Here is a 23,946-nt window from a genome sequence, read left to right on the forward strand (position 1 = left end):
GATAAAAAATAAAAAAAACACAGGAAACTACACTGCGCTCAGATTAACGCTTAGTGTAAAGCCCCTCACAACAGGGAGCGGTCAACATTAGTTTTTGGCTCTTAATGATAGAGCTCTTACATTTTCTCTCGCTCAGCGCAAACAACTTGTCGCTTAGCAAGAAAACATAGAAAGGCTTCCAGATTGCAGCTGTAATTAACGCTCAACGGTACAAAGTCACTGTTCAACACCAGACCATTCGCAAAATGACTGCTCAATAGTGAAAGGATGACACTCAGTGGTCTAAAGCAAAAATGTTTGCAGACCTTCACATCCAAACCTACGCTCAACGTTATACCAGTACCGTTCAACGTCATATTAGAAACATGCATATTCAGTTATGTGATTTGAGGGACTAGTGACCTATTGCGATGATCAAATTAGTATTCCTAACTGAGTGCATGATTCAAAAACAATTTTAGATGTTATAATGAATATCAATTTGCTCAAATGGCTAGATTCTCAGTCCCTCAACTCAACATCAAAACATCCAAAATACAAGCAACACAAACAAGCAACCTTACAAAATTTCTACATGTTAAACAACCAATTTCAGACCAAAACAAACATGCAGCACGGTTTATCACAATATTAACAACATTAAAGAGTGGTAGTTATCTTTCCTTACATGACATATGACCAAACCACTCTATAAAACCTAAAACAACTCCAAACACACAAGAATCTCTATTTGCTCCTGATAACATTTGAAAAAATGTTATTTTTATACTTAAAACTGACTTCAATTACAACCTTTATGACTTAGAAATGAGCTTAAACTCATGATTTTGTTGAATTGTTGGAAATAACAGAGTTGGACAGGTTTTATGCTTGATTTCCTTGTTTTTGCAGGTTTAAAGATGAATTTGATGAAAGAAGTGAAGTACGAAAGAGATGGAGACAGAAAAGGATACAAAAGTGCAAAAGAAGAGAATCAGCAAGTACCGCTCAGCGCCAATTACCGCTGAGCGGCACTATTCAGTATTCGTTGGCACCGTTGAGGGGAAGAAGTGAAACGCGCTACTACCACTATAAGCTTTAGGACGTTCTAGGGTTTGTACCTTTGGCTGGAACGAAGCAAAAACACACTCTTTCACCCCTTAGAGGAGGATTTTGGATGCTAAGGCTCCCTTCTCAACTTTCTAGGGTTCTATCTTTCATTTTTCCATTATATTTCATCTAGTTTCACCATGAATATGGTGAACTAAACTTATTTTGTTGTTGGAGAATCAATGTAAATCCTTAGAAACTCTCTTGTATGGAATTTGTTCTTAAAAATCATCTTTATGATACATGCTTTCTTTCATTAATAGTTAGGGTTTTTCCTCTTTGCTCAAAGCATGCATTGTTTAACTCATTCGATGTCATGATTATTGGTTTTGTCGATATGGACACATACGGGGAAATCTAGATTTGGGGAATCTCTCCCAAAAGTATATTACCAACCTAGACATAGGAGTATGATAGTTTGTTGCCTTTAAGCTTCTATTCACTATAATGCATGATTAATTGCTAGAGAAACAAGACATTGTAAACTAGTGATTATGATTAGGCTTTCTTCGCCGAGACATCGGGTTTTTAGTAATTTAGAAAGTGGCATTAACATTAATGAAAAGAATGATGAATTCCTAAATACAAGAGAGTGGATAGGATGAAATTGATAACCCCCAATAACATATTCATTCATATAATTCAAATCACGTGTTTTGTTTCTTCTTGCCCATTGATCAATACATGCATACATATTTACTTTTTGGTCTTTTGCATTTGATACTTACAACAATTTGTTCACAAGTCTTAATTCATCAATAAATCACATAACTGTCTAGGTCGTGAGTCCTTTGGGAGAACGATACTTGGTCTTACCAGGTTTATTACTTGATACGATTCGGTTACACTTGCCGAGGGTTAACAAGTTCTTGACTCCATTTTCGGGGATCTAAGATTTGTTCATCAGCTCCTACGAGTAACAGAAATACAATCAGGGTAAAATCGTTAAAATCACTAATAAAAACTCAATCTGATAATTCAAAAGGCACATGTAAGTTGAACTAGACCCACATGTAACAAAAAATGGTTTAAACTTAACTTACTCATACAAATAAACTAATGAGTCCAATTTGAAGAGCTCACCACAAGGATCAATCTTACCGTCTCAATTCTTCAATTAGACGAAAAGAGGACGAAAACTCTTAGAGAAAAGTCACATAACTCTAAAAAATTGTTTCTAAAGAGATTGTGTGTTTTAAAATTATAAAACTTGTTCATAACAAAATTATTTATATTAAAATTTTCTAATATTAATTAAAATAATCGAGTATAACAAATTTTAAATTATTACTATTTCTAAAATATCACTTTCTAACTATTTTCAATATTCTTTCGACTAAACACAATTTTTTAGTTTAAATTATGTAACTAAATTGTATACTAAGAAGAAACAACATTTTATAATCACAAAAGGTCTTAGGAATGATTTTATGAAAAACAATTATCTATAAGTTAAAAAATGGATTCAAATATATTATAAGTGAATCTTTTTTATAAATTATCTTGTACACAAGTTGATTTTGATTTATATGTTTTATTTTATTTTTTATTTGATCTATTTAAAGAGGTTTATAGAAAAATCTTCTCAAAAGAGAAAGCGTGAAAAGTACATGTTATCCTAGGTAATATTAGAGTGTAATTTTGTGAAATAGTTTTATACGTAAGAAATGTGTGCCATGCAGATAATACAGCTAGCATTTTTGTTTATGGGAATATTTATCTGTGTTTGTGACAATTACCGTTGATTCCATCTAACTATTATTGGTGGCTTTGTTCCCTACTTAGGCCTACTTGTCGTCATTGATGGCTGTTAAACTGCTGTATAGGTTTCTCATAAACTGAGATAACTTTTTTCACTCTTGCAATAAAATAATCAAAAACGATGTTTCGCGTGTATCTTCCTATTCTCAAAACACATGCACAACTGGGACCTCCTTGAATGCATTTCAAACTCCATCATGGATCTGGAAAGTTGAATAAAGTAATATAAAATACAGACAGCTTTATTTTATTTTTTCAGAATTATTCTGTCGAGGTGTCACACTTTTGAAGATATATTAATTCCTTTATATGTCTTTTTTTTCCTATTTGCTACTAACTGGGAGGGGAGAGCTTTTGCAGCAACTCGGTCTTGTACAAAACCTATGCTTTTCAGTTTCTAAGTTTAAAATGGTTCACTTAGATTTCTAAGAGCATGTGTCATGGATCTGGAACGTGGGATTCTTCAAAACTCTTCTAAGGTGAATTGGGCATGCTAAAAATGTGCAAAATTTTTCTTAGTTAATTTGAACCATGTTAGTGTTGAACCAGAATGTTGGCTTTTTTTTTTTGCAGGGGAAAGAATCATGGAAAACTGTTCTGACTCTGGCATATCAGAGTCTTGGAGTTGTGTATGGGGAGATAAGCACTTCTCCGCTCTACGTGTACAGGAACACCTTTGCTGAAGATATTGGTCACTCTGAGACCAATGAAGAGATTTATGGTGTTTTGTCTTTGGTGTTCTGGACTCTTACATTGGTGCCTTTGGTGAAGTATGTGTTCATAGTGCTGAAAGCTGATGACAATGGTGAAGGTGGCACGTTTGCACTGTACTCATTGCTGTGTCGCCATGCCAAAGTTGGCTTGTTGCCTAATTGCCAATTGGCAGATGAGGAGCTCTCGGAGTACAAGAAGAATAGCTGTGGTGTGGCAGCAGAGAGAAGCCTTGCCTCCACGCTCAAGACCTTGTTGGAGAGGCACAAGGTCTTGCAGAGGATTTTGCTGGTGCTTGCTTTGTTAGGGACTTGCATGGTGATTGGTGTTGGAGTCCTTAAACCTGCTATTTCTGGTGATAATTACAACTTTGGTTTGTTTTGATTTGGGATATTATCTTTTGGGGTCTGTTGGTTACACTATGTTATTTGGAATGAATGCAGTTTTCTCGGCTGTGTCTGGACTAGAGCTTTCAATGTCCAAGGAGCATCACAGATGTAAGTTCGTCAAGACTTTCTGTGTTTTGTCATAGCATGTTTTTGATCATCATTGCTCAATTATCAAAGGAAATTTATTGGGACTTGAAATTTCTCTTCCTTCAGTTACCTCATTATTTTATCTCCATGGTCATGTTCTCATTTTCTCTTCTTGCTAGTGTTTCTTAACACTCAAGTTTGGAAGGTTCGTAATCAAAGTTACCTATGGATATACCTGTACCTCGAAAATTGAAATTAAACGGATGATAATTGGAATTTAAGTCTGAGTCTAAGTCTTATATTAGATAAAAATGAAAATGTAGAACTATATATAAAGTGAAAAATTTATTAATTTATTATCTTAAGATTTTAGATAAAAGGTGGTGTCGATTTTTATATAGTTGACTCCAATGTTATTAGTGTTTGTGTAAGTCACATAAAATTAAAAAGTTCTTGTAATCTCGCCATCATGCTTGTATTTTTACAATGCATTTAGCATGCAAGTTAGCAAGTTTGATAATTGATAATTGATAATTGGGTGGCTTTTTCAATGATGATTATAACGTCTTAGTCCTGGATTTACTGTAACTTTGTAAATTTTGATACCGGTATAGATTAGTTCTCACAAAGCCTGAGTTGAAGCTTGGTTGATGTTGCAGGAATGAAGAAGTTTAAAGCAGATGATAGTTTTCTTCTAGACTTTGATTAGAGAAACTTTTACGGTTTCAGTGCAATGTCTATAAGTTATTCCAATTTATGAAAAAAGCTTATCTGATTGGATTTTCCTTATTGACAATCTTCCAAAGTTTCTATTATAACTTCATGACTTAATAGGTAGGAGGGAGAGAGAGAATTGCTTTGAACTTTAGTCAAGTTTTTACTGATTAATTTTAGACGTTAATTGAAACTGAAATTATGTTGATAAATAAATTCTCGTATTGACAAGATCTATTGTAATCTTAAGCTTTTCTGCATTATATCTCTTATACTCCTAGAAATCAAGCAACATTGGTACTTTTCACAAACCATGTCTTTGATGTGAAAGGTCCACAGAGGATTGTCAGATATTGTTGAAGATATATAGCTAGACTTAGATTTTAAGCATATCTTATATGGAAAACGAAAATGCTTTAGTCACATTGTTATTGCTTCCTAGATCGGGAATTGGGACTACCACAAGGCTAAAGTGAACTTACATGTCATCACTAAATTTTATGCTGTTTATGTACAAAGATCTTAAGAGAAAGGATAAGATCATAAAAATAGTTGCTGATCTACCATAAGCTTGTGAATTTACATTTTCTTTTATATGCATGTAGAACTTCGATGCCACACTTGTCCTTTATCCGAGACATAGGTCACATGACTCACTAATAGCACTTGTAAAACTTGACAGATGTAGAAGTTCCAAGTGCATGTATCATATTAATTGGCTTGTTTGCCCTTCAACGTTATGGCACAAACAGGGTTGGCTTCTTGTTTGCTCCCATAGTTTGTGTGTGGCTATTCTGCATCAGTGCCATTGGTCTATACAACATCATTTACTGGAACCCTCATGTGTACAAAGCACTCTCTCCATATTATGTTTTCCAATTTTTAAAGAAGACTAGAAGAGGAGGATGGATGGCCCTTGGTGGAATTTTGCTCTGCATAACAGGTTCATTTGTTTGTTTTGTGATTGGCTAACTTAGATTTGTGCCAACTTTCTTCATTTTTAATGCATTCCTTCAATTTTTCAGGATCAGAAGCCATGTTTGCTGGTCTCGGGCACTTCTCTCAGCTATCAATCAAGGTATTCTACTTTACATTTGGTTTTATTTTACCTCCTACTCGTTTAAATTTATTTTGGCTATATAATATTTTCTGAGTATTTCAAACAGTTTCCATTGGCGTTATACTAATTCTATATTTTAGATGTTGGTGAATCTTTGTGAATGACTTTTTAGCTAAGAATCTAGGTTTAGAAGCTAAGCAAAATCTACCGGTGTGTCCTTCTTCTGTAGTCAGTATCATTTTCTTCTTGTCCCTATCTTACTTTTTCTACTTTATTCCTGAAATATTTCCTCCATTTATTTTTCTACCTGAACTTTATTCCATTTCCCGGTTCAATTCCATAACTCTTTGATAGACGTTTTGATGGCTTCTGCAGATTGCTTTCACCTCTTTGGTTTATCCATCTCTTGTTCTCGCTTATATGGGGCAAGCTGCTTATTTTTCTAGACATCACGATGTTGAGCAAGAGTATCACTTTGGCTTTTACGTATCTGTACCAGGTAGGCAGTGTAATTTGTGATCTTTCGGAGGTGTAGATGAAAATGATGGTGAAAAATTTCGCCAATGATCGGAAGATTTGACTGTTTTGTGTTTCAGAGAAATTGAGATGGCCTGTTCTGGTGATAGCCATTCTTGCTGCAGTTGTGGGAAGCCAATCCATCATCACTGGAACTTTCTCAATCATCAGGCAATGCTCTGCATTGAGTTGCTTCCCTAGAGTAAAAGTGGTTCACACTTCATCCAAAATCCATGGACAAGTATATATCCCTGAGATCAATTGGTTGTTGATGCTCTTGTGTTTGGCTGTAACTGTTGGCTTCAGAGACACAAAGCTTATGGGTAATGCATCAGGTAAGGTCACTATTACATCAATGCATCAGGTGTGGTATAATAGTCGTAGTATATAAGTTCTTATGACAAAGTGTGCTGCACAACAGGTTTGGCAGTTGTCTCGGTGATGCTAGTCACCTCTTGTTTGATGTCAGTGGTTATCGTAATCTGCTGGCACAAGAATGTTCTGCTTGCAGTTGGGTTTGTTCTCTTTTTTGGCTCCATTGAGGCTCTCTTCTTCTCAGCTTCTGTGATGAAGTTCTTTGAAGGAGCATGGGTGCCAGTTGCTTTGGCATTTGTGTTTCTTTCTGTGATGTGTGTGTGGCACTATGGCACTCTCAAAAAGTATGAATTTGATGTTCAAAACAAGGTTTCAATCAGCTGGTTACTCAGCCTTGGCCCTAGCTTAGGCTTTGCAAGAGTACGTGGGATTGGCCTTGTGCACACTGAACTAGTATCTGGAATTCCTGCTATTTTCTCCCACTTTGTGACCAACCTACCAGCATTCCACCAAGTCCTTGTTTTCCTATGCATCAAGCATGTGCCAGTTCCACATGTTAGAGCCGAGGAAAGGTTTCTAGTTGGTCGTGTAGGTCCGAGAGATTTCAGAATCTACAGGTGCATAGTGAGATATGGATACCATGATGTCCACAAAGATGATAATGAGTTTGAAAAAGACCTTGTGTGCAGCATAGCAAAGTTCATACAAGCAGGAAGTGGTGGAAGCAACTCTTCAAATGATGAGGCTGAAAAGGGTGGAAACATGACAGTGGTTGGAAGCTGTTCTACTAGCCACTCCCTTTTGGTGAGTGAGAAAGATGAGGTTGATGTGGAGTTGGATGAGAGCTCAGAATCAGAGAAGGTGATGAAACGAAAGAAAAGGGTGAGATTCATTGTGCCCGAGAGTTCAAAGATTGATACTGCTGCAATAGAGGAGTTGAAAGAGCTTATGGAAGCTAGGGAAGTTGGAGTGGCCTACATTTTAGGACAGTCCTACATGAGAGTTAAAGCAGGGTCCAGCATGCTGAAGAAGTTGGTTATAAATTTTGGGTATGAATTCTTGAGGAAAAATAGCAGGGAACCTTCCTCTCTACTTTGTGCTCCTCATGCATCATCTTTGGAAGTTGGGATGATGTATCATGTTTAATCTTTTGTTAAGCAAATGATTTAGAGTAAGTAATCATGTACATGTTATAATCTTTTATGCATATATAGTGAAAGAGCCATCACTTAATCTGCTGTACAAATCTTCACTTTCTTTTTTCCATATCACAACCTCACGCCTTTTTCTCATATCAACCTTATATATCAAATTAACTCAAAGATATTCAATTTAGGAAAAACTTAACTTTATCCTATTACAAAACGTTTTAATCCTAGGTTAGCCTATTTAATTATTATTACTATTATTATTAAAATTAATATACAATTAGTGTAAGCTAAAGATTCAATCTTATTTCTCAATCCTGTTGAAATTGGTGACTCCTAACATTTTTTTTTGTAATGATCACAAGAATCTTCTTTTCGAAGCGAGATCGAATCAGATAAATCATTATGGGATGTGAAAGTTTCTTTTTAAATGTTTAACACAGTTACATATATAAAACTTAAAATTAAAATAATTAATTTAATTGAAATAATTCTATATTAATTAATTCACCTTGATAATAGAGTAAAAATAACTTATCTTAAGATAAACTTTTTATACAGTTTACTAATTAATCTACTGTATTTAGAAATATTTTTTATTTTAAAAAAGAGTTTGTTCTTTTTTGCCATCCAGCCCACCGATGAGTTGGATTGGGCCGATTTGTCTGTCAAACTAAACTTTGGGTGTTGCTCTCTACACTACCACCCCCTTACTCCCTCCACCTCCCCAAAATTTTATTTTTAGGGTTAATATTTTTAAATTTTTATCCATTTTCAACCCATTTCAGTGACAAACACACAATCTTTCTTTTCTCTTTAAAGTTGAACTTCTTCTTCTCATTTGTTGTGCCTTGTGAGACTGCGGTAGAATTTCATTACATGGTGTGCATGGAAGGTTACAAAGGTTGGTGGTGGTGGAAGGTTGCAAAGGTTGGTGGTGGTGGAATGAATTGATCCAGTGCCAGGAGTTTGTCTTGGTGGTGTGGTTGAGCTTGAAAGTTGCAGTGGTGCTTCATCCAGGTGTGTAATCAAATAAACCCTAAAATAAAGATTTAAACTTTAAATAGATGTCATCTTTCAGCGGATGTTTGGCTTTCGCGGTTCTGAGAGACAACCAAGCACAACAGCAGAACATGATAAACAGATATAAACTAACTTGGGATGGAGATGAAAAACCAGATCCACCGCTAGATCTATGGTCCTCTTCTATGCTTCTCCACACTAGGAAGCAACACCAACAATGGAAGGAAGCAAAGGGACAGAGAAGTGGGGAAGAGAAAGTTGAAAGAAAAAGAAAGAGAAGGAAGAAGAAAACCTTGAACGGATTGGGAAGAGAAGAAGAGTGAAAGACGTGGTGTGGTGGTGGGGTGAAGCTACCGCGGGAGTGAAAGTGAGAGGTAAATTACGGTTTTGAAATATGTTAAAAAATCCCGAAAGGTAAAAAGTAAAAAAAGTTAAAAAAGAATGGTAATTTTGAAAATATGATAAATTGGGGAGATAGAGGGAGTAAGGAGTGGTGGTGGAGGGAGCAACACCCCTAAACTTTATAGAGTATTTCATCTTAATATCCAATATCTCAACCTTCAAAAAATTTATTTTTAATCTTTTAACATTTCATATTTACTTCTAACTTTTTTAAAAATTTCATTTATAACTTTACTAAATATCTTCTAACTTTTACAAAAATTTCATTTTTAACTTTAATAAATATCTTTTTATTTTATTTTATTTTCTTTCTTATTAAAAAAACTCTCCATCACCTTAACAATAATCTAATTTAATATAAAATTAAAATATTATTTAATATAATTTTATATTTTAATAATTATTAAAATATAATTTATATTATAATAATAGTTATATTAAAAAAATAAAAAGAAAACAATTAGAATAAAAGTAATAATAAAAATAATAAAATAAAACAATAATAATAATATAAAATTTGATATAATATATTCAAATATATTAAATTATATTAAAATAAATTAAATTAAATAATTATTAAAATTTAAATAAAACAAAAAATTTTAAAAAACTTCTTCATGAGATAACAAAATCCGTAAAATATGCTAACAATTTTGTTTTTATATTTAAAATTTAATAAATATTTAATTTAATTGAAAATTATAATATTATTTATTATAATTTTATATTTTAATAATTATTAAAATATGATTTATTATTTATTTTAATAATTATAAAAAAAATAAAAAAAATAATAACTAAAATAAGAGTAATAATAATAAAAATAAAAATAATATTTAAAATCAATTTAATATATTTAAATATATTAAATTATATTAAAAAATTAAATTAAATATTATTAAAATTTAAATAAAAAACAAGAAAGATTTGTTAATCAGATATAGAAATCTGTTAACTTATGTTACAGATATATGGATATCCGATAAATAATTATTTTAAAATATATGTTTTTAACTTATTTTAATATTTTAAATAATTTAATATATTTGAATGAACAACAGTGGAATTTTTGAAAATGTAGAGTGATATATTAGAGGTGTGGAGTGAATCACTCAATTTTATAACGAGGTAATTGCTTATTGTACCCCATTAATTTTAAAAAATGATAACCAGGATTATTAATTTTGGAACAGGCTTTTCGAAACAAAATTTTCAGAATTTTTGGGACAGATATCCAAAACGAAATTTTTATGAACAAAATTTTTTCAAAGAGATTTTTTAAATGAATTTTTTGTAACGTGTGAAATGTATTTCGCAACACATTTTTCAGAACAGATTTCTGGAAAGAACTTTTCTCGAAATTCATTGAAATGAATTTCGTAGAACACTCTTACACGTGTTTCAGAAAAAGTTTTTCGAAACAAAATATTTTTTAGGAAAAAACTTTCTGGAATGAGTTTTTTTAGTATTTAGTGATAACGACAATAACAATGGTGCAAAGGATATTTGAGTATTTTTCTTGTATTATGGGATATAAGAAGAAATTTGAGGGAGTGCATGAAACAAATAACTTGTATCTCTTTATTCATGACTTATTGTTTATTTTGAAACTCTTAAAAAATATACTTTAAATAATGAACAAAATTTAAATATTAAAAAAAACTTCAATTATAACATGAACGTTGTAAACAGACTAAATATATTTTTACAGTAAAAGAAAATGAGAATATTTTTAATAATTTTTTTAAGATATTATGACATATATGTAAAAGTTTACTGGTTTCTCTATAATTAATTGCTGTCAATAAATTCACCGGTTTATTTATAGTTAAATTTTCTCTCTTAATTATATATTATTATAGAAATTTGAAGTCTCACTTGATACTCTATATAGCCTAACTAAAAATATTTGAGCAAAATACATTTGTCTTTCCACTTTTTTTTTTTAAGTTTAGTTTGATATCTTCTGTTTTAGAAACATAAAGAAAATTTCTTAATAGGTTTAGAAAAATTAAATTAATGTATTTGAAAATTAATATTGTTTACAATAAAAAAATCTTCGGAAATACCTTCATAATCCAGTAAAGGTATTTAAAACAATAAATGTTACATGACTACAAACGATATAAGGAACAACATGCGAATATTCCCATTATCTACTGCTTCGGCGGCAGCATGGACCTTAATTACTTTTTATTCAATAAGTTTAAAGGAGCTATATATATATATGAAAAAAAGAATATAAGTTTAAAGGAGCTAAAAAGGAATGTAGTATTCTCTTTTTTAGATAAGACTTTGACTATCAGTAAGAATTTTTTGAAAGAATAAGAATAAAAAACAATTGAATATTGATTAAATATTTCTTCAAATACTAATTTATGTTTATGGATTTTTATATTATAATTACAAACATAAATTAAAAATAACATGTTTAATTGTAAACAACTGATTTTCGATTCTTAATTTAATAATGTTTTTGAGTCATTTAGTAATTAACAACAATATTTAATTTTAATATCATAATTGCTGATGTATATATAGGAAGTTATAGATACAATAAATAAATAAATATTAATATAAAAAGAGGTGAAAAAGAAAAAAACAAGTGCATTCATCATACAGCACGATCCAACACATTGTGATGAAGTTTTTCAGAAGAGGAACATTCCCTGAATATTCTTCTCTCTCTTTGGCCACATATTATTACAAATTTTCAGAAATAATAAGATACTTAACGAATTTGTTTTTTTTATGAAAGTTTGCTTGTTCAAGATAATTTAAATTATTCTAAAGGTATAAAATATTGGTAGGTTATATTTATAAACTAAAAAAATAACTTCTATAGACAAAGCCAGATCCATGTTATGAGGGTTGGTCCTTGACCAGTTGATTTTTTAATTTTAAACTTTTTATAGATAGTTATATATATATATATATATATATATATATATATATATATATATATATATATATATATATATATATATATATATATATATATATATATATATATATATATGGAGTTTGCTAATGCACATATGCTTGTTTTTCAGTTGGTACATTTTAACAATGTGTATCGGGTTTTAGCAGACAAAAATACTCTTATATATCATGGATTCTAAGTTTTAAGGTTAAGGGTATTTTAATAATTTTCATTCTCAAAACTAAAAAAAAGAAACCTCTCAAACCCTTACTCACCTCTTTCATTCCTCTCAACCCTTTCTCTTTCATCTCTCTCACTCCAACTTTTTCTCTAGCCCCAATTGAAAAAATCAGAAACACTTGCCGTTAAACAATCTTACAAAAAATGATTTTATAATGAGTTTTCATTTTATAATTTTTGTCTTATCTAATTTTATCCAATTTTCATAAGCACAAAGGAATTGGTAATTGACCTGGAAAAAATCAGAAATACTCGCGGTTAAACAATTTCTTAAAAAAATGAATTTATAATGAGTTTTCATTTTATAATTTTTGTCGTATATAATTTTATCTAATTTTCACAAATGACATGGGAAAAAGGAATTGGTAATTGGCCTGGAGGGTTTTTTTAGACATGATGATTCAACATATGAAGATGATGAAATTAGAGAGGTTACTGAAGATGGTGAAATTGAAGAGATCTTGAATGAACCTTTGCTTGAAGGTGAATATGTCAATGACTCAACTCTTTACAAAGGCAAATTGTTTAACGACAAGTGTTTTTGATTTTTTGAAAAGGTTGGAATGAGAGAGATGAAAGAGAATTGAGAGATGTCAGTAAGGGTTTCCGGGTTTCTTTTTTTTTTTTTTTTAATTTTAAGAATGAAAATTATTAAAATACTCTTAATCTTAAAACTTAAAATCCATGATATATAAGAGTATTTTTGTCTACTAAAACCCGGTACACATTGCTAAAATGTACCAACTGAAAAAGTATATAACAGTATGAAAAACAGGCGTATGTGCGTTAGCAAACCCATATATATATATATATATATATATATATATATATATATATATATATATATATATATATATATATATATATATATATATATATATATATATATATATATATATATATATATATATATATATATATATATATATATATATATATATATATATATATATATATATATATATATATATATATATATATATATATATATATATATATATATTTTTTTTTTTTTTTTTTTTTTCTTATTGATTACTTTTATTTTGAAGATAGTTATCGTTTAGAGGGAATGATGGAACAATATTTATGTTTATAACAAATTTTAATTATCTGGCTTTACTGTTTCAGATTTATAAATGGATGTTTTACAACTAAATGTTTTTAATAATATTTCTTTCATACTGTTTTGTTTATAGAATTGAAAATTATATATTATTGACTAAAACGAGATTGAATGTATTTTAAAACATACAAATAACTATTAAATGTTCCTATCACTCATTTTTTTAGCTAATTTTTAATTCTAATTTATGAAATTTATGCTTATCATATAAATCTAATAATTAATATATTATTTTTTAAGAGGGACATTTATAATAAATATATTTTGTTAAAATATATTTTTATTAACATTTTGATACAATACTACTAATTTTATTAACATTTTAAAACATATAAACTATTATTATTACTCACATTATTTAAGAAGCTTTTCTCTCTCTATAATATTTGTTCTTGCTAATTTCTTACTAACAAAATTCTTAAACCATATAGTATGTTGATAAATTGGAGTGAAGTTGTTTTAGTTTAATAAGTGGTTTGGTTAAGTTTTGAGTTGTATTTTCTTATCAATGTTAATTATTCAAAAGAAAAAAAAAGTTATATAATTGTCGATGGTAGTAGTGACCAATTGGAATGGATTATTTGACTTTAATAGAAAATATCTTTGACTTCAAATATATATATGCGGATATGTGTAGATTAAGAAGCATTCGATATATTATTTTAAAAAGTGATGTTAAATAATTTTATGTTTAACAGAATAAATATTCTTATTATATGAACTTAGACCTTCCTTGAAACGATATACTTTTCCCTTAACATGCAGAGTGATTGCGGGTAAACTACGTCTTTCGTTCAGAATCCGATTCGTTTTTCTTAATTTTTTTAGTGAAACTTTAAAATTCATTAATTCATGAACGTACTCAAATTTGTTCCATTTCTTATTCCCAAGTCAAAAGGGAATCATTTCCGTGTTTTATATTTCTCTGCTAAAAAAAACATATTCTCAAACATGGATGTAGTCATAATATATCTGTTTCGCTTGAATTGGTCCGAGAGTCGGTTGTTCTTTCTTATTCTGTTCTCTTTAAAATGTTTCGGTTGAATTGGTCCGAGGGTCGGTCGTTCTTCCTTACTTTTGATCTTCAATCATTTCCGAGAATGTAATCTACTTTGATGAGTTGTTGACCTGCAGAAGACACTTCGACGCTCAAGTCAGATATGTTTCATAAAGAGGTCTATATTTTATTAGGATAGAAAATGATCCCTTTACCTAGGCCTTAACCCTATATTTATACGGGCTAATGACAATCAAGCTCATTAATTCATATTTGATATTGCAATAAATCCAATAATACTTGCTAATATACCTGCTAATTGTCCATTAATATCATATTCTTGTGCAATATGACCTGTCAATCACTCATAAATAGCGTATATTCACATTTAATATGGCCATTAAACATATTAATTGGCCATTAATGATATTTACCTATCCTGATTAGTTTGTCTGACAGCCGATCGGTTGCCAGGTATAGTACATTAAGCCCCCCAAGCCCCGAGCAGCTGTTTGTAGGTGCGAAGGGGTTTAAATACGTCGGACGAATTCAAAGTGGCGGGAAAGAGTGATTACCCTTTTGAATCACCGGGCGGTGTGTTGTGGTTTGAGACCGAATGGCCGAATACTTGTGACCGTTCGGTTGAGAGGGATTTTCCTCTCGGTCTTTGACTTCAGCTTTGACAAAAGGGATTTTACCTCTCGGCCTTAAGGGATTTACCTCTTGGTCTTTAATTTCAACGAGAAGAGTTTACCTCTCGGCCAAGTGGGATTTACCGCTCGGTCTTTGTCTTCAAGCTTGACGAGAGGGATTTACCTCTCGGCCAAGAGGGATTTACCTCTTGGTCTTTAATTTCAACGAGAGGAGTTTACCTCTCGGGCGAGTGGGATTTACCGCTCGGTCTTCGTCTTCAATCTTGACGAGAGGGATTTACCTCTTGGCCAAGAGGGATTTACCTCTTGGTCTTTAACTTCAACGAGAGGAGTTTACCTCTCGGCCGAGTGGGATTTACCGCTCAGTCTTTGTCTTCAATCTTGACGAGAGGGATTTACCTCTTGGCCAAGAGGGATTTACCTCTTGGTCTTTAACTTCAACAAGAGGAGTTTACATCTCGGCCGAGTGGGATTTACCGCTCGGTCTTTGTCTTCAATCTTGACGAGAGGGATTTACCTCTCGGGCAAGAGGGATTTACCTCTTGGTCTTTAACTTCAACGAGAGGAGTTTACCTCTCGGCCAAGTGGGATTTACTGCTCAGTCTCAAACTCTTCCTGAGAGACTTCGTTGTTGAATATGAACTTTAACAATGACATTAATAAAGTTTTGGATGCTTCTCCTCAGTTTATAAATCCACGGACGGATCGTTCACGATGACGACTTGGACTGCGGCTATAGCTCCGCCTCCTATCGTCCTTTCGATACGTCTGCTCGAGACTTCTTCACAAATATCCTTCCTTGGGGAGGCTATTTTTACTCACAAAAATATGAGTTAAACAAAATACAAATTATAATTTATAAATTATAATAAAAAGTATTGGAACGTGACAAGGTTGGATGTAGGGCTGAACTTTCCTGAAAGTTCTCAAAACAAAAGATATGCCTTTAGAAATTATTATGGAATTTACTCTTGTTGCAAAACCTGATATTGATCCGAAGTAGCAATGTCGAGGCCGAGCGCACGTCTACACATTTGGTTCCTCGTGGAATCATGGGGATGCCGCTCGGCCCCACGGTGGGCGCTAAAATGTTTCGGTTGAATTGGTCCGACGGTCGGTCGTTCTTCCTTGCTTTACTCTCTTTTGATCTTCAATTCGTTGTTGACCTGCAGAAAACACTCCGACGCTCAAGTCAAATATGTTTCATAAAGAGGTCTATATTTTATTAGGATAGTAAATGATCCATTTACTTGGGCCTTAACCCTATATTTATAGGGCTTATAACAATCAAGCTCATTAATTCATATTTGATATTGCAATAAATCCAATAATACTTGCTAATATACCTGTTAATTGTCCATTAATATCATATTCTTGTGCAATATGACCTGTCAATCACTCATAAATAGAGTATATTCGCATTTAATATGACCATTAAATGTATTAATTGGCCATTAATGATATTTACCTTTCCTGATTAGTTTCTCTGAGAGCCGGTCGATTGCCAGGTACAGTACAATATCACTTATTTATAAAAGAAACAATTTTATGATTTCTTTTATTTATTTTCTATAACCAACATATCAAACATTTTGGAAAAACAATATTATTATTACTTATAATAGTTCTATCGAGTTTTTAAAAAAATTATTTTAATGTGTCACTACAAAAAATGATGCAAATTGTGATAATTAATTTTCATATTGTAGTAATTTTAACTGCTATATTTATGCATGTGATAGTTTTAAAAATCATCATAATTTGTGTCATTATAAAAGATAAATCCTGATATGTTAACAACTTTTTTAACAACTTTTTATTTGTTTATATATTTAAAATGGACCAATTACAAGCTATTATATTAACTATTATAAAAAATTATCAAAAAAAATTGTTAAAAAGAATATTTTCCTAAAAAGATAACATGAGTGAACCGTCGCCAATTATCATTTATTATATATTGCATGAAGTGACGTTTTATAATTGAAAATTACATTCATTAAAATGTCATAATTGTTTTTGGTAAAATAAATTCAATGTAAATAATGAGAGTTTGAACTGCCATTATTTGTTTTGTAATTCTAAGAAACTGTAGTTAGAATTGTCATAATATTCTTGGAAAAACAAATTCAATGTAAATAGTGGTTGTTTAAACGGTCATTTTTCACATCATATTATGATGTTTTTAATAGTTGTAAATCAAATATTATATATTTTTTAATATATATTTATAGTTTATAATCCAATTGTATTTATTATTTTTTAATTAATTTTGTAATTTAATAAAATCTATTTTTCAATAATAATAAATAAAGAAACATAAAAAATTATAACACTACAAAAGAAATTAATCAACTTTTAATTTCATTGATGATCTAAGATAAGGTACAACAATTATTCACAATTACAATATAAATATAAAATATTATAAAGGTATTGATAGTTGTGATTTTACATCTAAGAATAAAATAAAAATACACAATGTTAATGTGTCTTCCTTCCTCCACTTGATCCTCTTATAACATTTGGAGATGACACATAACTTCCAACATTAGGTGTGTAATAAACAAAGAATATAATTAATGTTTTATTGATATAAATTTAGATAGAAGTTTAACTATTTTGTTAAGTAAATTATATAATAGAGTTCATGTCTCTTTTAAACTAACAAAGAACATATTTTAAAATAATTCGATAATATAAATAAAATTTTATAAACCGTCTCATTATCTAAAACATTTACTATATTTCTATAATATTTTTTTAGACTTTTTCTTCCTTCTTTCTAAGTTTTCTAACTCCTGAGTTATCTCTTTAGGGATCAGGAGGTGCCTAGACGATCATGACAGTGAGTTCTACAACATCGTCCAATCATATTTCTCCATAGAGTAAGCTAGTTTCTAATCATTTTCCTTTGATTTTTTGTTTAAGACACATGCAAGTAATCTTGTCGTATGTGTCATCCAATCTTCTTTTCTACTCAATGGTCCTAAAGACCTACCTTGATCATAATTATGTGGGGTACCACTAGAGCTATTTAAGTTGAGACATGGGTTTGTGGGGCTAATAGAACTATTTAAGCTTTTCACCAGGTAAGGGAATGTAATATTTTCTTTAATTTTATGTTAAGAAGTATGTAATTATGTTTGATAGAGTGTGAGACGTCGTTTGATTGAATTTGTTACAATTTGAGTCAAGTTTGTATCCTGATGAGTGAATATTTTCCTATTGATGAATATTGTGGTGTATGCTTGTAAAATGATGCTTTCTTGAGCATGTAATGTTGCTGTTTTGTAGTTTTATGAAGTATAAATCTATTATAGAGTTGAAAGTAGTGAAAAATGAGTGTTATTGGGTTGGATTTTGGTCTAAATTGAGGTTTTTGTAGGTGAATTTCGATAAGAGTGATTTTGGAACTATAAGTGATGTTGGAAAGCTGTTTTTAGATCATTACAAACTTATCTAGAACTTCAATTAACTATAAATTTCATGTTGAGTTGGTAAGTAGTTAACAGGTTGAGTTTGGGTTGTTTTTGGTCCATTTATAAGAGTTTTAATAAGTGAAAATCAAAAGGAGTAACTATGTGATGAAACTAAAGGGTTGGGGTTGTTTTTGAGTCTATTGTGACTTGTATAAACCCTTAGTTTTTTAAATTTTGGTTTATAATGTGTATAAATGGTTTTAAGTGTTTTTGAGTGGTTGAGTTGTTCTAGTGCATCTTTTTTCATACCAAATGAGAAAAAAAGGTACTCAATTTCATCAATAAACATGTTTTTTCATTAATCCTAGTGTCAAGGAAGTCAATTTGGTTATTTTTCAAGGTGCATCTAAATCAGAACAAGATGTTGTTGTCATCTAGTATGGTACTATAGCAGACTTGTCTGGCGCTCAACGTTGCCAAGACAATGATCTCCCGTGCTCCAAGGTGCTGAGCTCTCCATTTTGGAATTAAGCGATGTTTTTTTATTGGGTTTTGGGCATTGGGCAAGTTTAAGGTCATAAGCGAGTTAATAGTGAAGGATGGTTGTATGTTTCAAAGGTTAGGTGAGAGTTCTCATTGGGCTTGGAGAACTCTCTGTTTGCGCTCTCGTTGGGCGCTAGGTGAGAGTTCTCGTTGAGCTTGGAGAACTCTCTATTTGCGCTCTCGTTGAGCGCTAGGTGAGCTCGTTGGGCGCTAAGTGAGCTCGTTGGGCAAGCAAGGTCTGGCACTGAGCGTCAGAAGTTTGGCACTGAGTGCTAGAAGTTTGGTGTGACGTCTTGTCTACAGGTTGGGTTTTTGCTTTCTTCTCTTTTATTTCTTATGGATGGGAGATGTATTGATACTTGAAAGCTTGTTTAGTAATATATATTGAATTATATGATGGTTTATGCATGAGATTATGTATGTGGTTAAGTATGGAGTGAAAAGAGTTTCAAAGGGAAATTCATGATGATTGTTTCAAGTAGTGATATGGAATAACATGCTTAGAGAATAATAAGCCTAAGACTAAGACAATTAAGCAATGGAAAAAGATTAAAATTGGAAGAGAGAAAGGATAGGACAACTTATGGAAATGAAGATACGTCACTTGAAATGATCCAAGATAAGTGTCAAGGAGATCTTCACTTGCTCCACACAAGATAAGATCTGAAAAGATGACTATGAGACAAATTTCTCTCTCAAATAAGATAAGCAAATGAATGCAAATCACTCTTATACTCATTCAACCAAATGTGTGTACAAAAAGAGACCTACTATGATGCTTATATAGCCTTAAGTATGAAGTAAGTGAAGAGATTTAAGCAATGTGGGACCTGGAAAGCTTCCAAGTTTGGACAGCAACACCCAAGGGTGATTAAGTCCCACATCTCTTAATTATTTCACTTCTTAAGGGTTTATAAGCTTCCTAACAAGTCTAGAAATCAAAACTACAAACTATGTATGAATAACTTGCACTACAAGAAACAAAATTAGAAGGCTTATTTATTCTTCTTTTCTTTTAAGTCCAAACTATGTGAAGTCCCACATTGTTTGTTCTTTAAAGAAAAAAAGAGTTTATAAGCTTCTCTACAACCAAAATAAGAGAAAGAAACTATAAACTAGAATAGGAAAAATACAAGCCTAAGAAAATTTATGCTATTTCTTTTTATGCTTCTTGTCAATCTTAAAACCTCTTCATTGTTGCCCCATCTATGATCATATCAAGTAGTGTATGTATTATTGTAGAAGCTGACTCTTGGGGCTTATCCTAACACTCTAATGATCATCTATTCTCAAGTAGACAAGGGTGGAGCATGTGGTGAAAGCAGCAGGAGGTCCTAGTCTAGGGGTTTTACCTTAGCTTAAGGTTTTTAATTGATTAACCTTATGTGTGGTAGGGTGAAACCCATTGACAATGACTCTGCAAAGTAGTAGAGGCTACCACAAGTGCAAAACTCGTCATAGCTCGATAATAATACATGTATCAAGTTGTTTGAGTCTAGATGTTATGATATGGTTAGGTGTTGTGCTTAATTTGAAAGTGAAAATATTATATGCTACTTTGTGAATTATGTGTTTTATTCTTTTGATATTAGCTTACCTTTTTTGTGTTTGTTTGTTTGTGTTTGTTGTATCCTTTTGAAATGATCACTAGATGGGTGTGAGCAAAGGGAGATGATATTTCAGTAGAGCAAGCCTTAGGGTGTGTTTGTTGTATCCTTTTTCTTGTGGTTGTTTTAAAGAAACCCTTTATGTAAATGAGTAGATAATTGTTAGAATAAAGTAGTGTATACAAGCTTGACTTATAGTTATGTTTTTTATAACTGTACATAAACTTTTATATAATCTATATTGGGTTAATTGTTCTACTTTATTAAGCCTGTATATTTCCTTAATAGTGTTTAAACTATTTAAATGGAATGTTACAATTAACATAAGAATGTACCAAATCAGCAGTCATTGTTGCGATATGTTCCAGATCATCTTTAGAAGCAATGTAGGCAAACAATGTCTACATTTGATTTTTGACAATTGCAAACTCATTTTCCATCCACACAACTTTGTCCTCTATATGTGTTGAAGTTACAATAGATGAAACAATATTCATACCACTTAATCTTGAAGTGGATTGCTTAAAAACAAGAGCAGGATAAGCTCAATGTGAGAGTCCTCTAAATGAAAGATCACATTCAATTTCTAGGTTATTATGTAACAAAAGCTCCAAGGTACAAAATTGAGAAAATCTAGAATAAGTATATATATATATATATATATATATATATATATATATATATATATATATATATATATATATATAAAATGAGGCATCAAAATCATTATACAACCATTGAGCTAGAATCATTTCACCAATGTCTTAGAAGTTTACTTGTAGATGCAATCCCTGAAGAATTATTTGAATATGATAAACCTCAACATTTTTCAAAACTGTTTTGGGGTTCCATCAAATATTACTTGGATGCATTTAGGAGATTTACCAAACCATACATATTGATTGGCTCAATTAACTCTAATCCTTTTATTTTGTTTTTATTCTAGAATTAATCAATCTTTTAAATAATAATTATTTTTCTAATAGATTGAATTAGCTTGTTCCAAACATATACATTACTTTTTTAAGAGATACAAAACTTTATGTAAGACCATAATAAATAAAATATTTATTGATTTTTAGTATTTTATTTATTAGTGTGATTTATAATATTATGTGATTTAACTCTGGTGTGTTAGTGGCTGATGTAATTTTGGTAGAGATGAATAGGGATTTATTTGAATTTAGTTTTATTATTAAATTTTCAGAAAACCTTATATAGTAATATTTGTGTTATGGTTTAAAAAAAAGGATCGCGATATTCTAACAACGCCAATTTGACAAAAATTTGACAACGTCACGTGTCAAGTTTTAATTGGTTGAATTTGAATGTTTTTTTTAATTTAAAATCTGATTTGGAATGGGTTGAAGTTTGGATTCCGAAACTGCCCTTTTCGTTTTCGAACTCTATCTTCTCTTCTTATCACTGTCTTCTCTCTCCATTTTAGAGATTTGAATTTCATTTCAACTTCTCTCTTCATAGCAGTGTTCTCCCTCCTCCATTTTTGCAGTTGTTTGTTCGTCATCATTGAAAGACCAAGTTAAGGTGTTTCTGGGTTGAGAAGTGAGTTCCTACACCATTGACAAAGAACGGATGTTGTTGTAATCGAATACAGGGAGCTGGTAATCGTTTACCAATAGAAAATCTCCTTTTGTACCGAAAGTTGAAGAGTGCTACCCAGACGTGGCTTAAGCACTCCCCAGGAATATTTTGGATTCGTTATAACTATCTTTTGAAGGTTTTATGGATGGATCATTAATGGAACACTTCAAGTTGGAATACTTCAATATTAAACAAATATAAACGAAATAATGATGAGTAAGGTAAGTCATCCATGCAAAAAAAATAGAAAAGATCACTTATAGGGACACAAAAACGACTTTGGAGAGCAGTGTTCATCTACCTGGGGAGTACAGTTGAAGTTTCTGTACAAATTACCCTTTTTCCTCTGGTAATCGATTACAAGACCCCTGTAATCGATTACCAGAGGAAAAAAGGTAATTTGTACAGAAACTTCAACTGTACTCCCCAGCTAGATGAACACTGCTCCCCATTCTCTATTTTTGTTGAATTTTTCCTCTTTTGAGATAGGTGAGTGAGTTCAATATTATTCGGTGTGCTCCCTGCACCAATAATGAGGTTAGGTCATTGATTTCTTCAAAGTAAAAATGTCCATTTAGGTGGTTTTCTCCAACTGAGGTGAGGTGCATAACCCATGCTGTCAACTTTGACCTTTGCTGACTATTTTAATCATAACTTTTTCCACAAACCTCCAAATGATGTGATTCTTTTTTTATTAGAAAGTAGACTCAACAATCTTTCCAATGACTACTAATTTATAATTTTTGGATACCTGAGTAGGTGCAGTTAATTCCTTAAAGTTAACGTTTTATATATTTCTACCACCTCTGATCTTTGCTGGTTGTTTTGCTCATAAATTTATTCACCGAACTCCAAATGAGTTGATTCTTGTTTTGTTGGAAAGCTCTTTGAGTCTAGATTCAAACAAAACAAGAATCAAGTCATTTGGAGTTTGGTGAAGAAAGTTAAGAACAAAACAAGTAGCAAAGGTCAGAAAAACAGAGTTGGGGAGCAGTGTTCATCTACCTGGGGAGTACAGTTGAAGTTTTTTTAAAAATTACCCTTTTTCCACTGGTAATCGATTACAAGACCCCTATAATCGATTACCAGAGGAAAAAGGGTAATTGGTACAGAAACTTCAACTGTACTCCCTAGCTAGATGAACATTACTCCCCATTCTCTATTTTTGTTGAATTTTTCATTTTTTGAGATGGGTGAGTGAGTTAAATGTTATTGGGTGTGCTCCCTGCACCAATAATGAGGTTAGGTCATTGATTTCTTCAAAAAAAATGTCCATTTAGGTGGTTTTCTCCAACTGAGGTGAGGTGCATGATCAATGTTTGTTCGTCATCATTGACACAGGACTGATGTTGTTGTAATCGATTACAGGGAGCTGGTAATCGATTACCAGTGGAAAAATCCCTTTGTGTACCAAAAGTTGAGGAGTGCTACCCAGACATGGTCGAAGCACTCCTTAACAGTCCTGACGACTGTGTTTTCAAGGTTTTGTGGATTGATCCCCCCTGTTGGTCATGGTTTAAGGCGTTCACAACAAGAAATTTCAACTTTGGTGAGTCCTATGTAGATGGAAGACCCACGAAGGGTGTTTATAGGTTGAGAGGTAAGGTTCTGCACCATTGAC

The 23,946-nt window shown here is 31.5% G+C and overlaps 1 protein-coding gene across 1 annotated transcript; it reads left to right on the forward strand.

Moving 5' to 3' along the window:
- Nucleotides 1–3,191: 3,191 nt before the first annotated feature.
- On the forward strand, nt 3,192–7,888 carry LOC108321418 (potassium transporter 6). The gene is made up of 8 exons (XM_052873711.1): nt 3,192–3,329; nt 3,424–3,916; nt 4,005–4,058; nt 5,434–5,694; nt 5,777–5,829; nt 6,187–6,310; nt 6,408–6,662; nt 6,749–7,888. Exons 1-8 carry the CDS (start codon nt 3,291–3,293, stop codon nt 7,786–7,788), a joined length of 2,319 nt encoding a protein of 772 aa, XP_052729671.1. The 5' UTR covers nt 3,192–3,290; the 3' UTR covers nt 7,789–7,888.
- The last annotated feature ends 16,058 nt before the right edge of the window (nt 7,889–23,946 follow it).

This window comes from Vigna angularis, chromosome 1, assembly GCF_016808095.1.
Source record: "Vigna angularis cultivar LongXiaoDou No.4 chromosome 1, ASM1680809v1, whole genome shotgun sequence".
Lineage (NCBI taxonomy): Eukaryota > Viridiplantae > Streptophyta > Magnoliopsida > Fabales > Fabaceae > Vigna > Vigna angularis.

What these genes read in the sequence shown, in the direction of transcription:
- LOC108321418 (XM_052873711.1), top strand. Translation starts at nt 3,291, where the DNA reads ATGGATCTGGAACGTGGGATTCTTCAAAACTCTTCTAAG. An exon ending in GTCCAAGGAGCATCACAGAT is followed by an intron (nt 4,059 to 5,433) that starts GTAAGTTCGTCA and finishes AAAACTTGACAG; the next exon opens with ATGTAGAAGTTCCAAGTGCA. An exon ending in GCTTATGGGTAATGCATCAG is followed by an intron (nt 6,663 to 6,748) that starts GTAAGGTCACTA and finishes GCTGCACAACAG; the next exon opens with GTTTGGCAGTTGTCTCGGTG.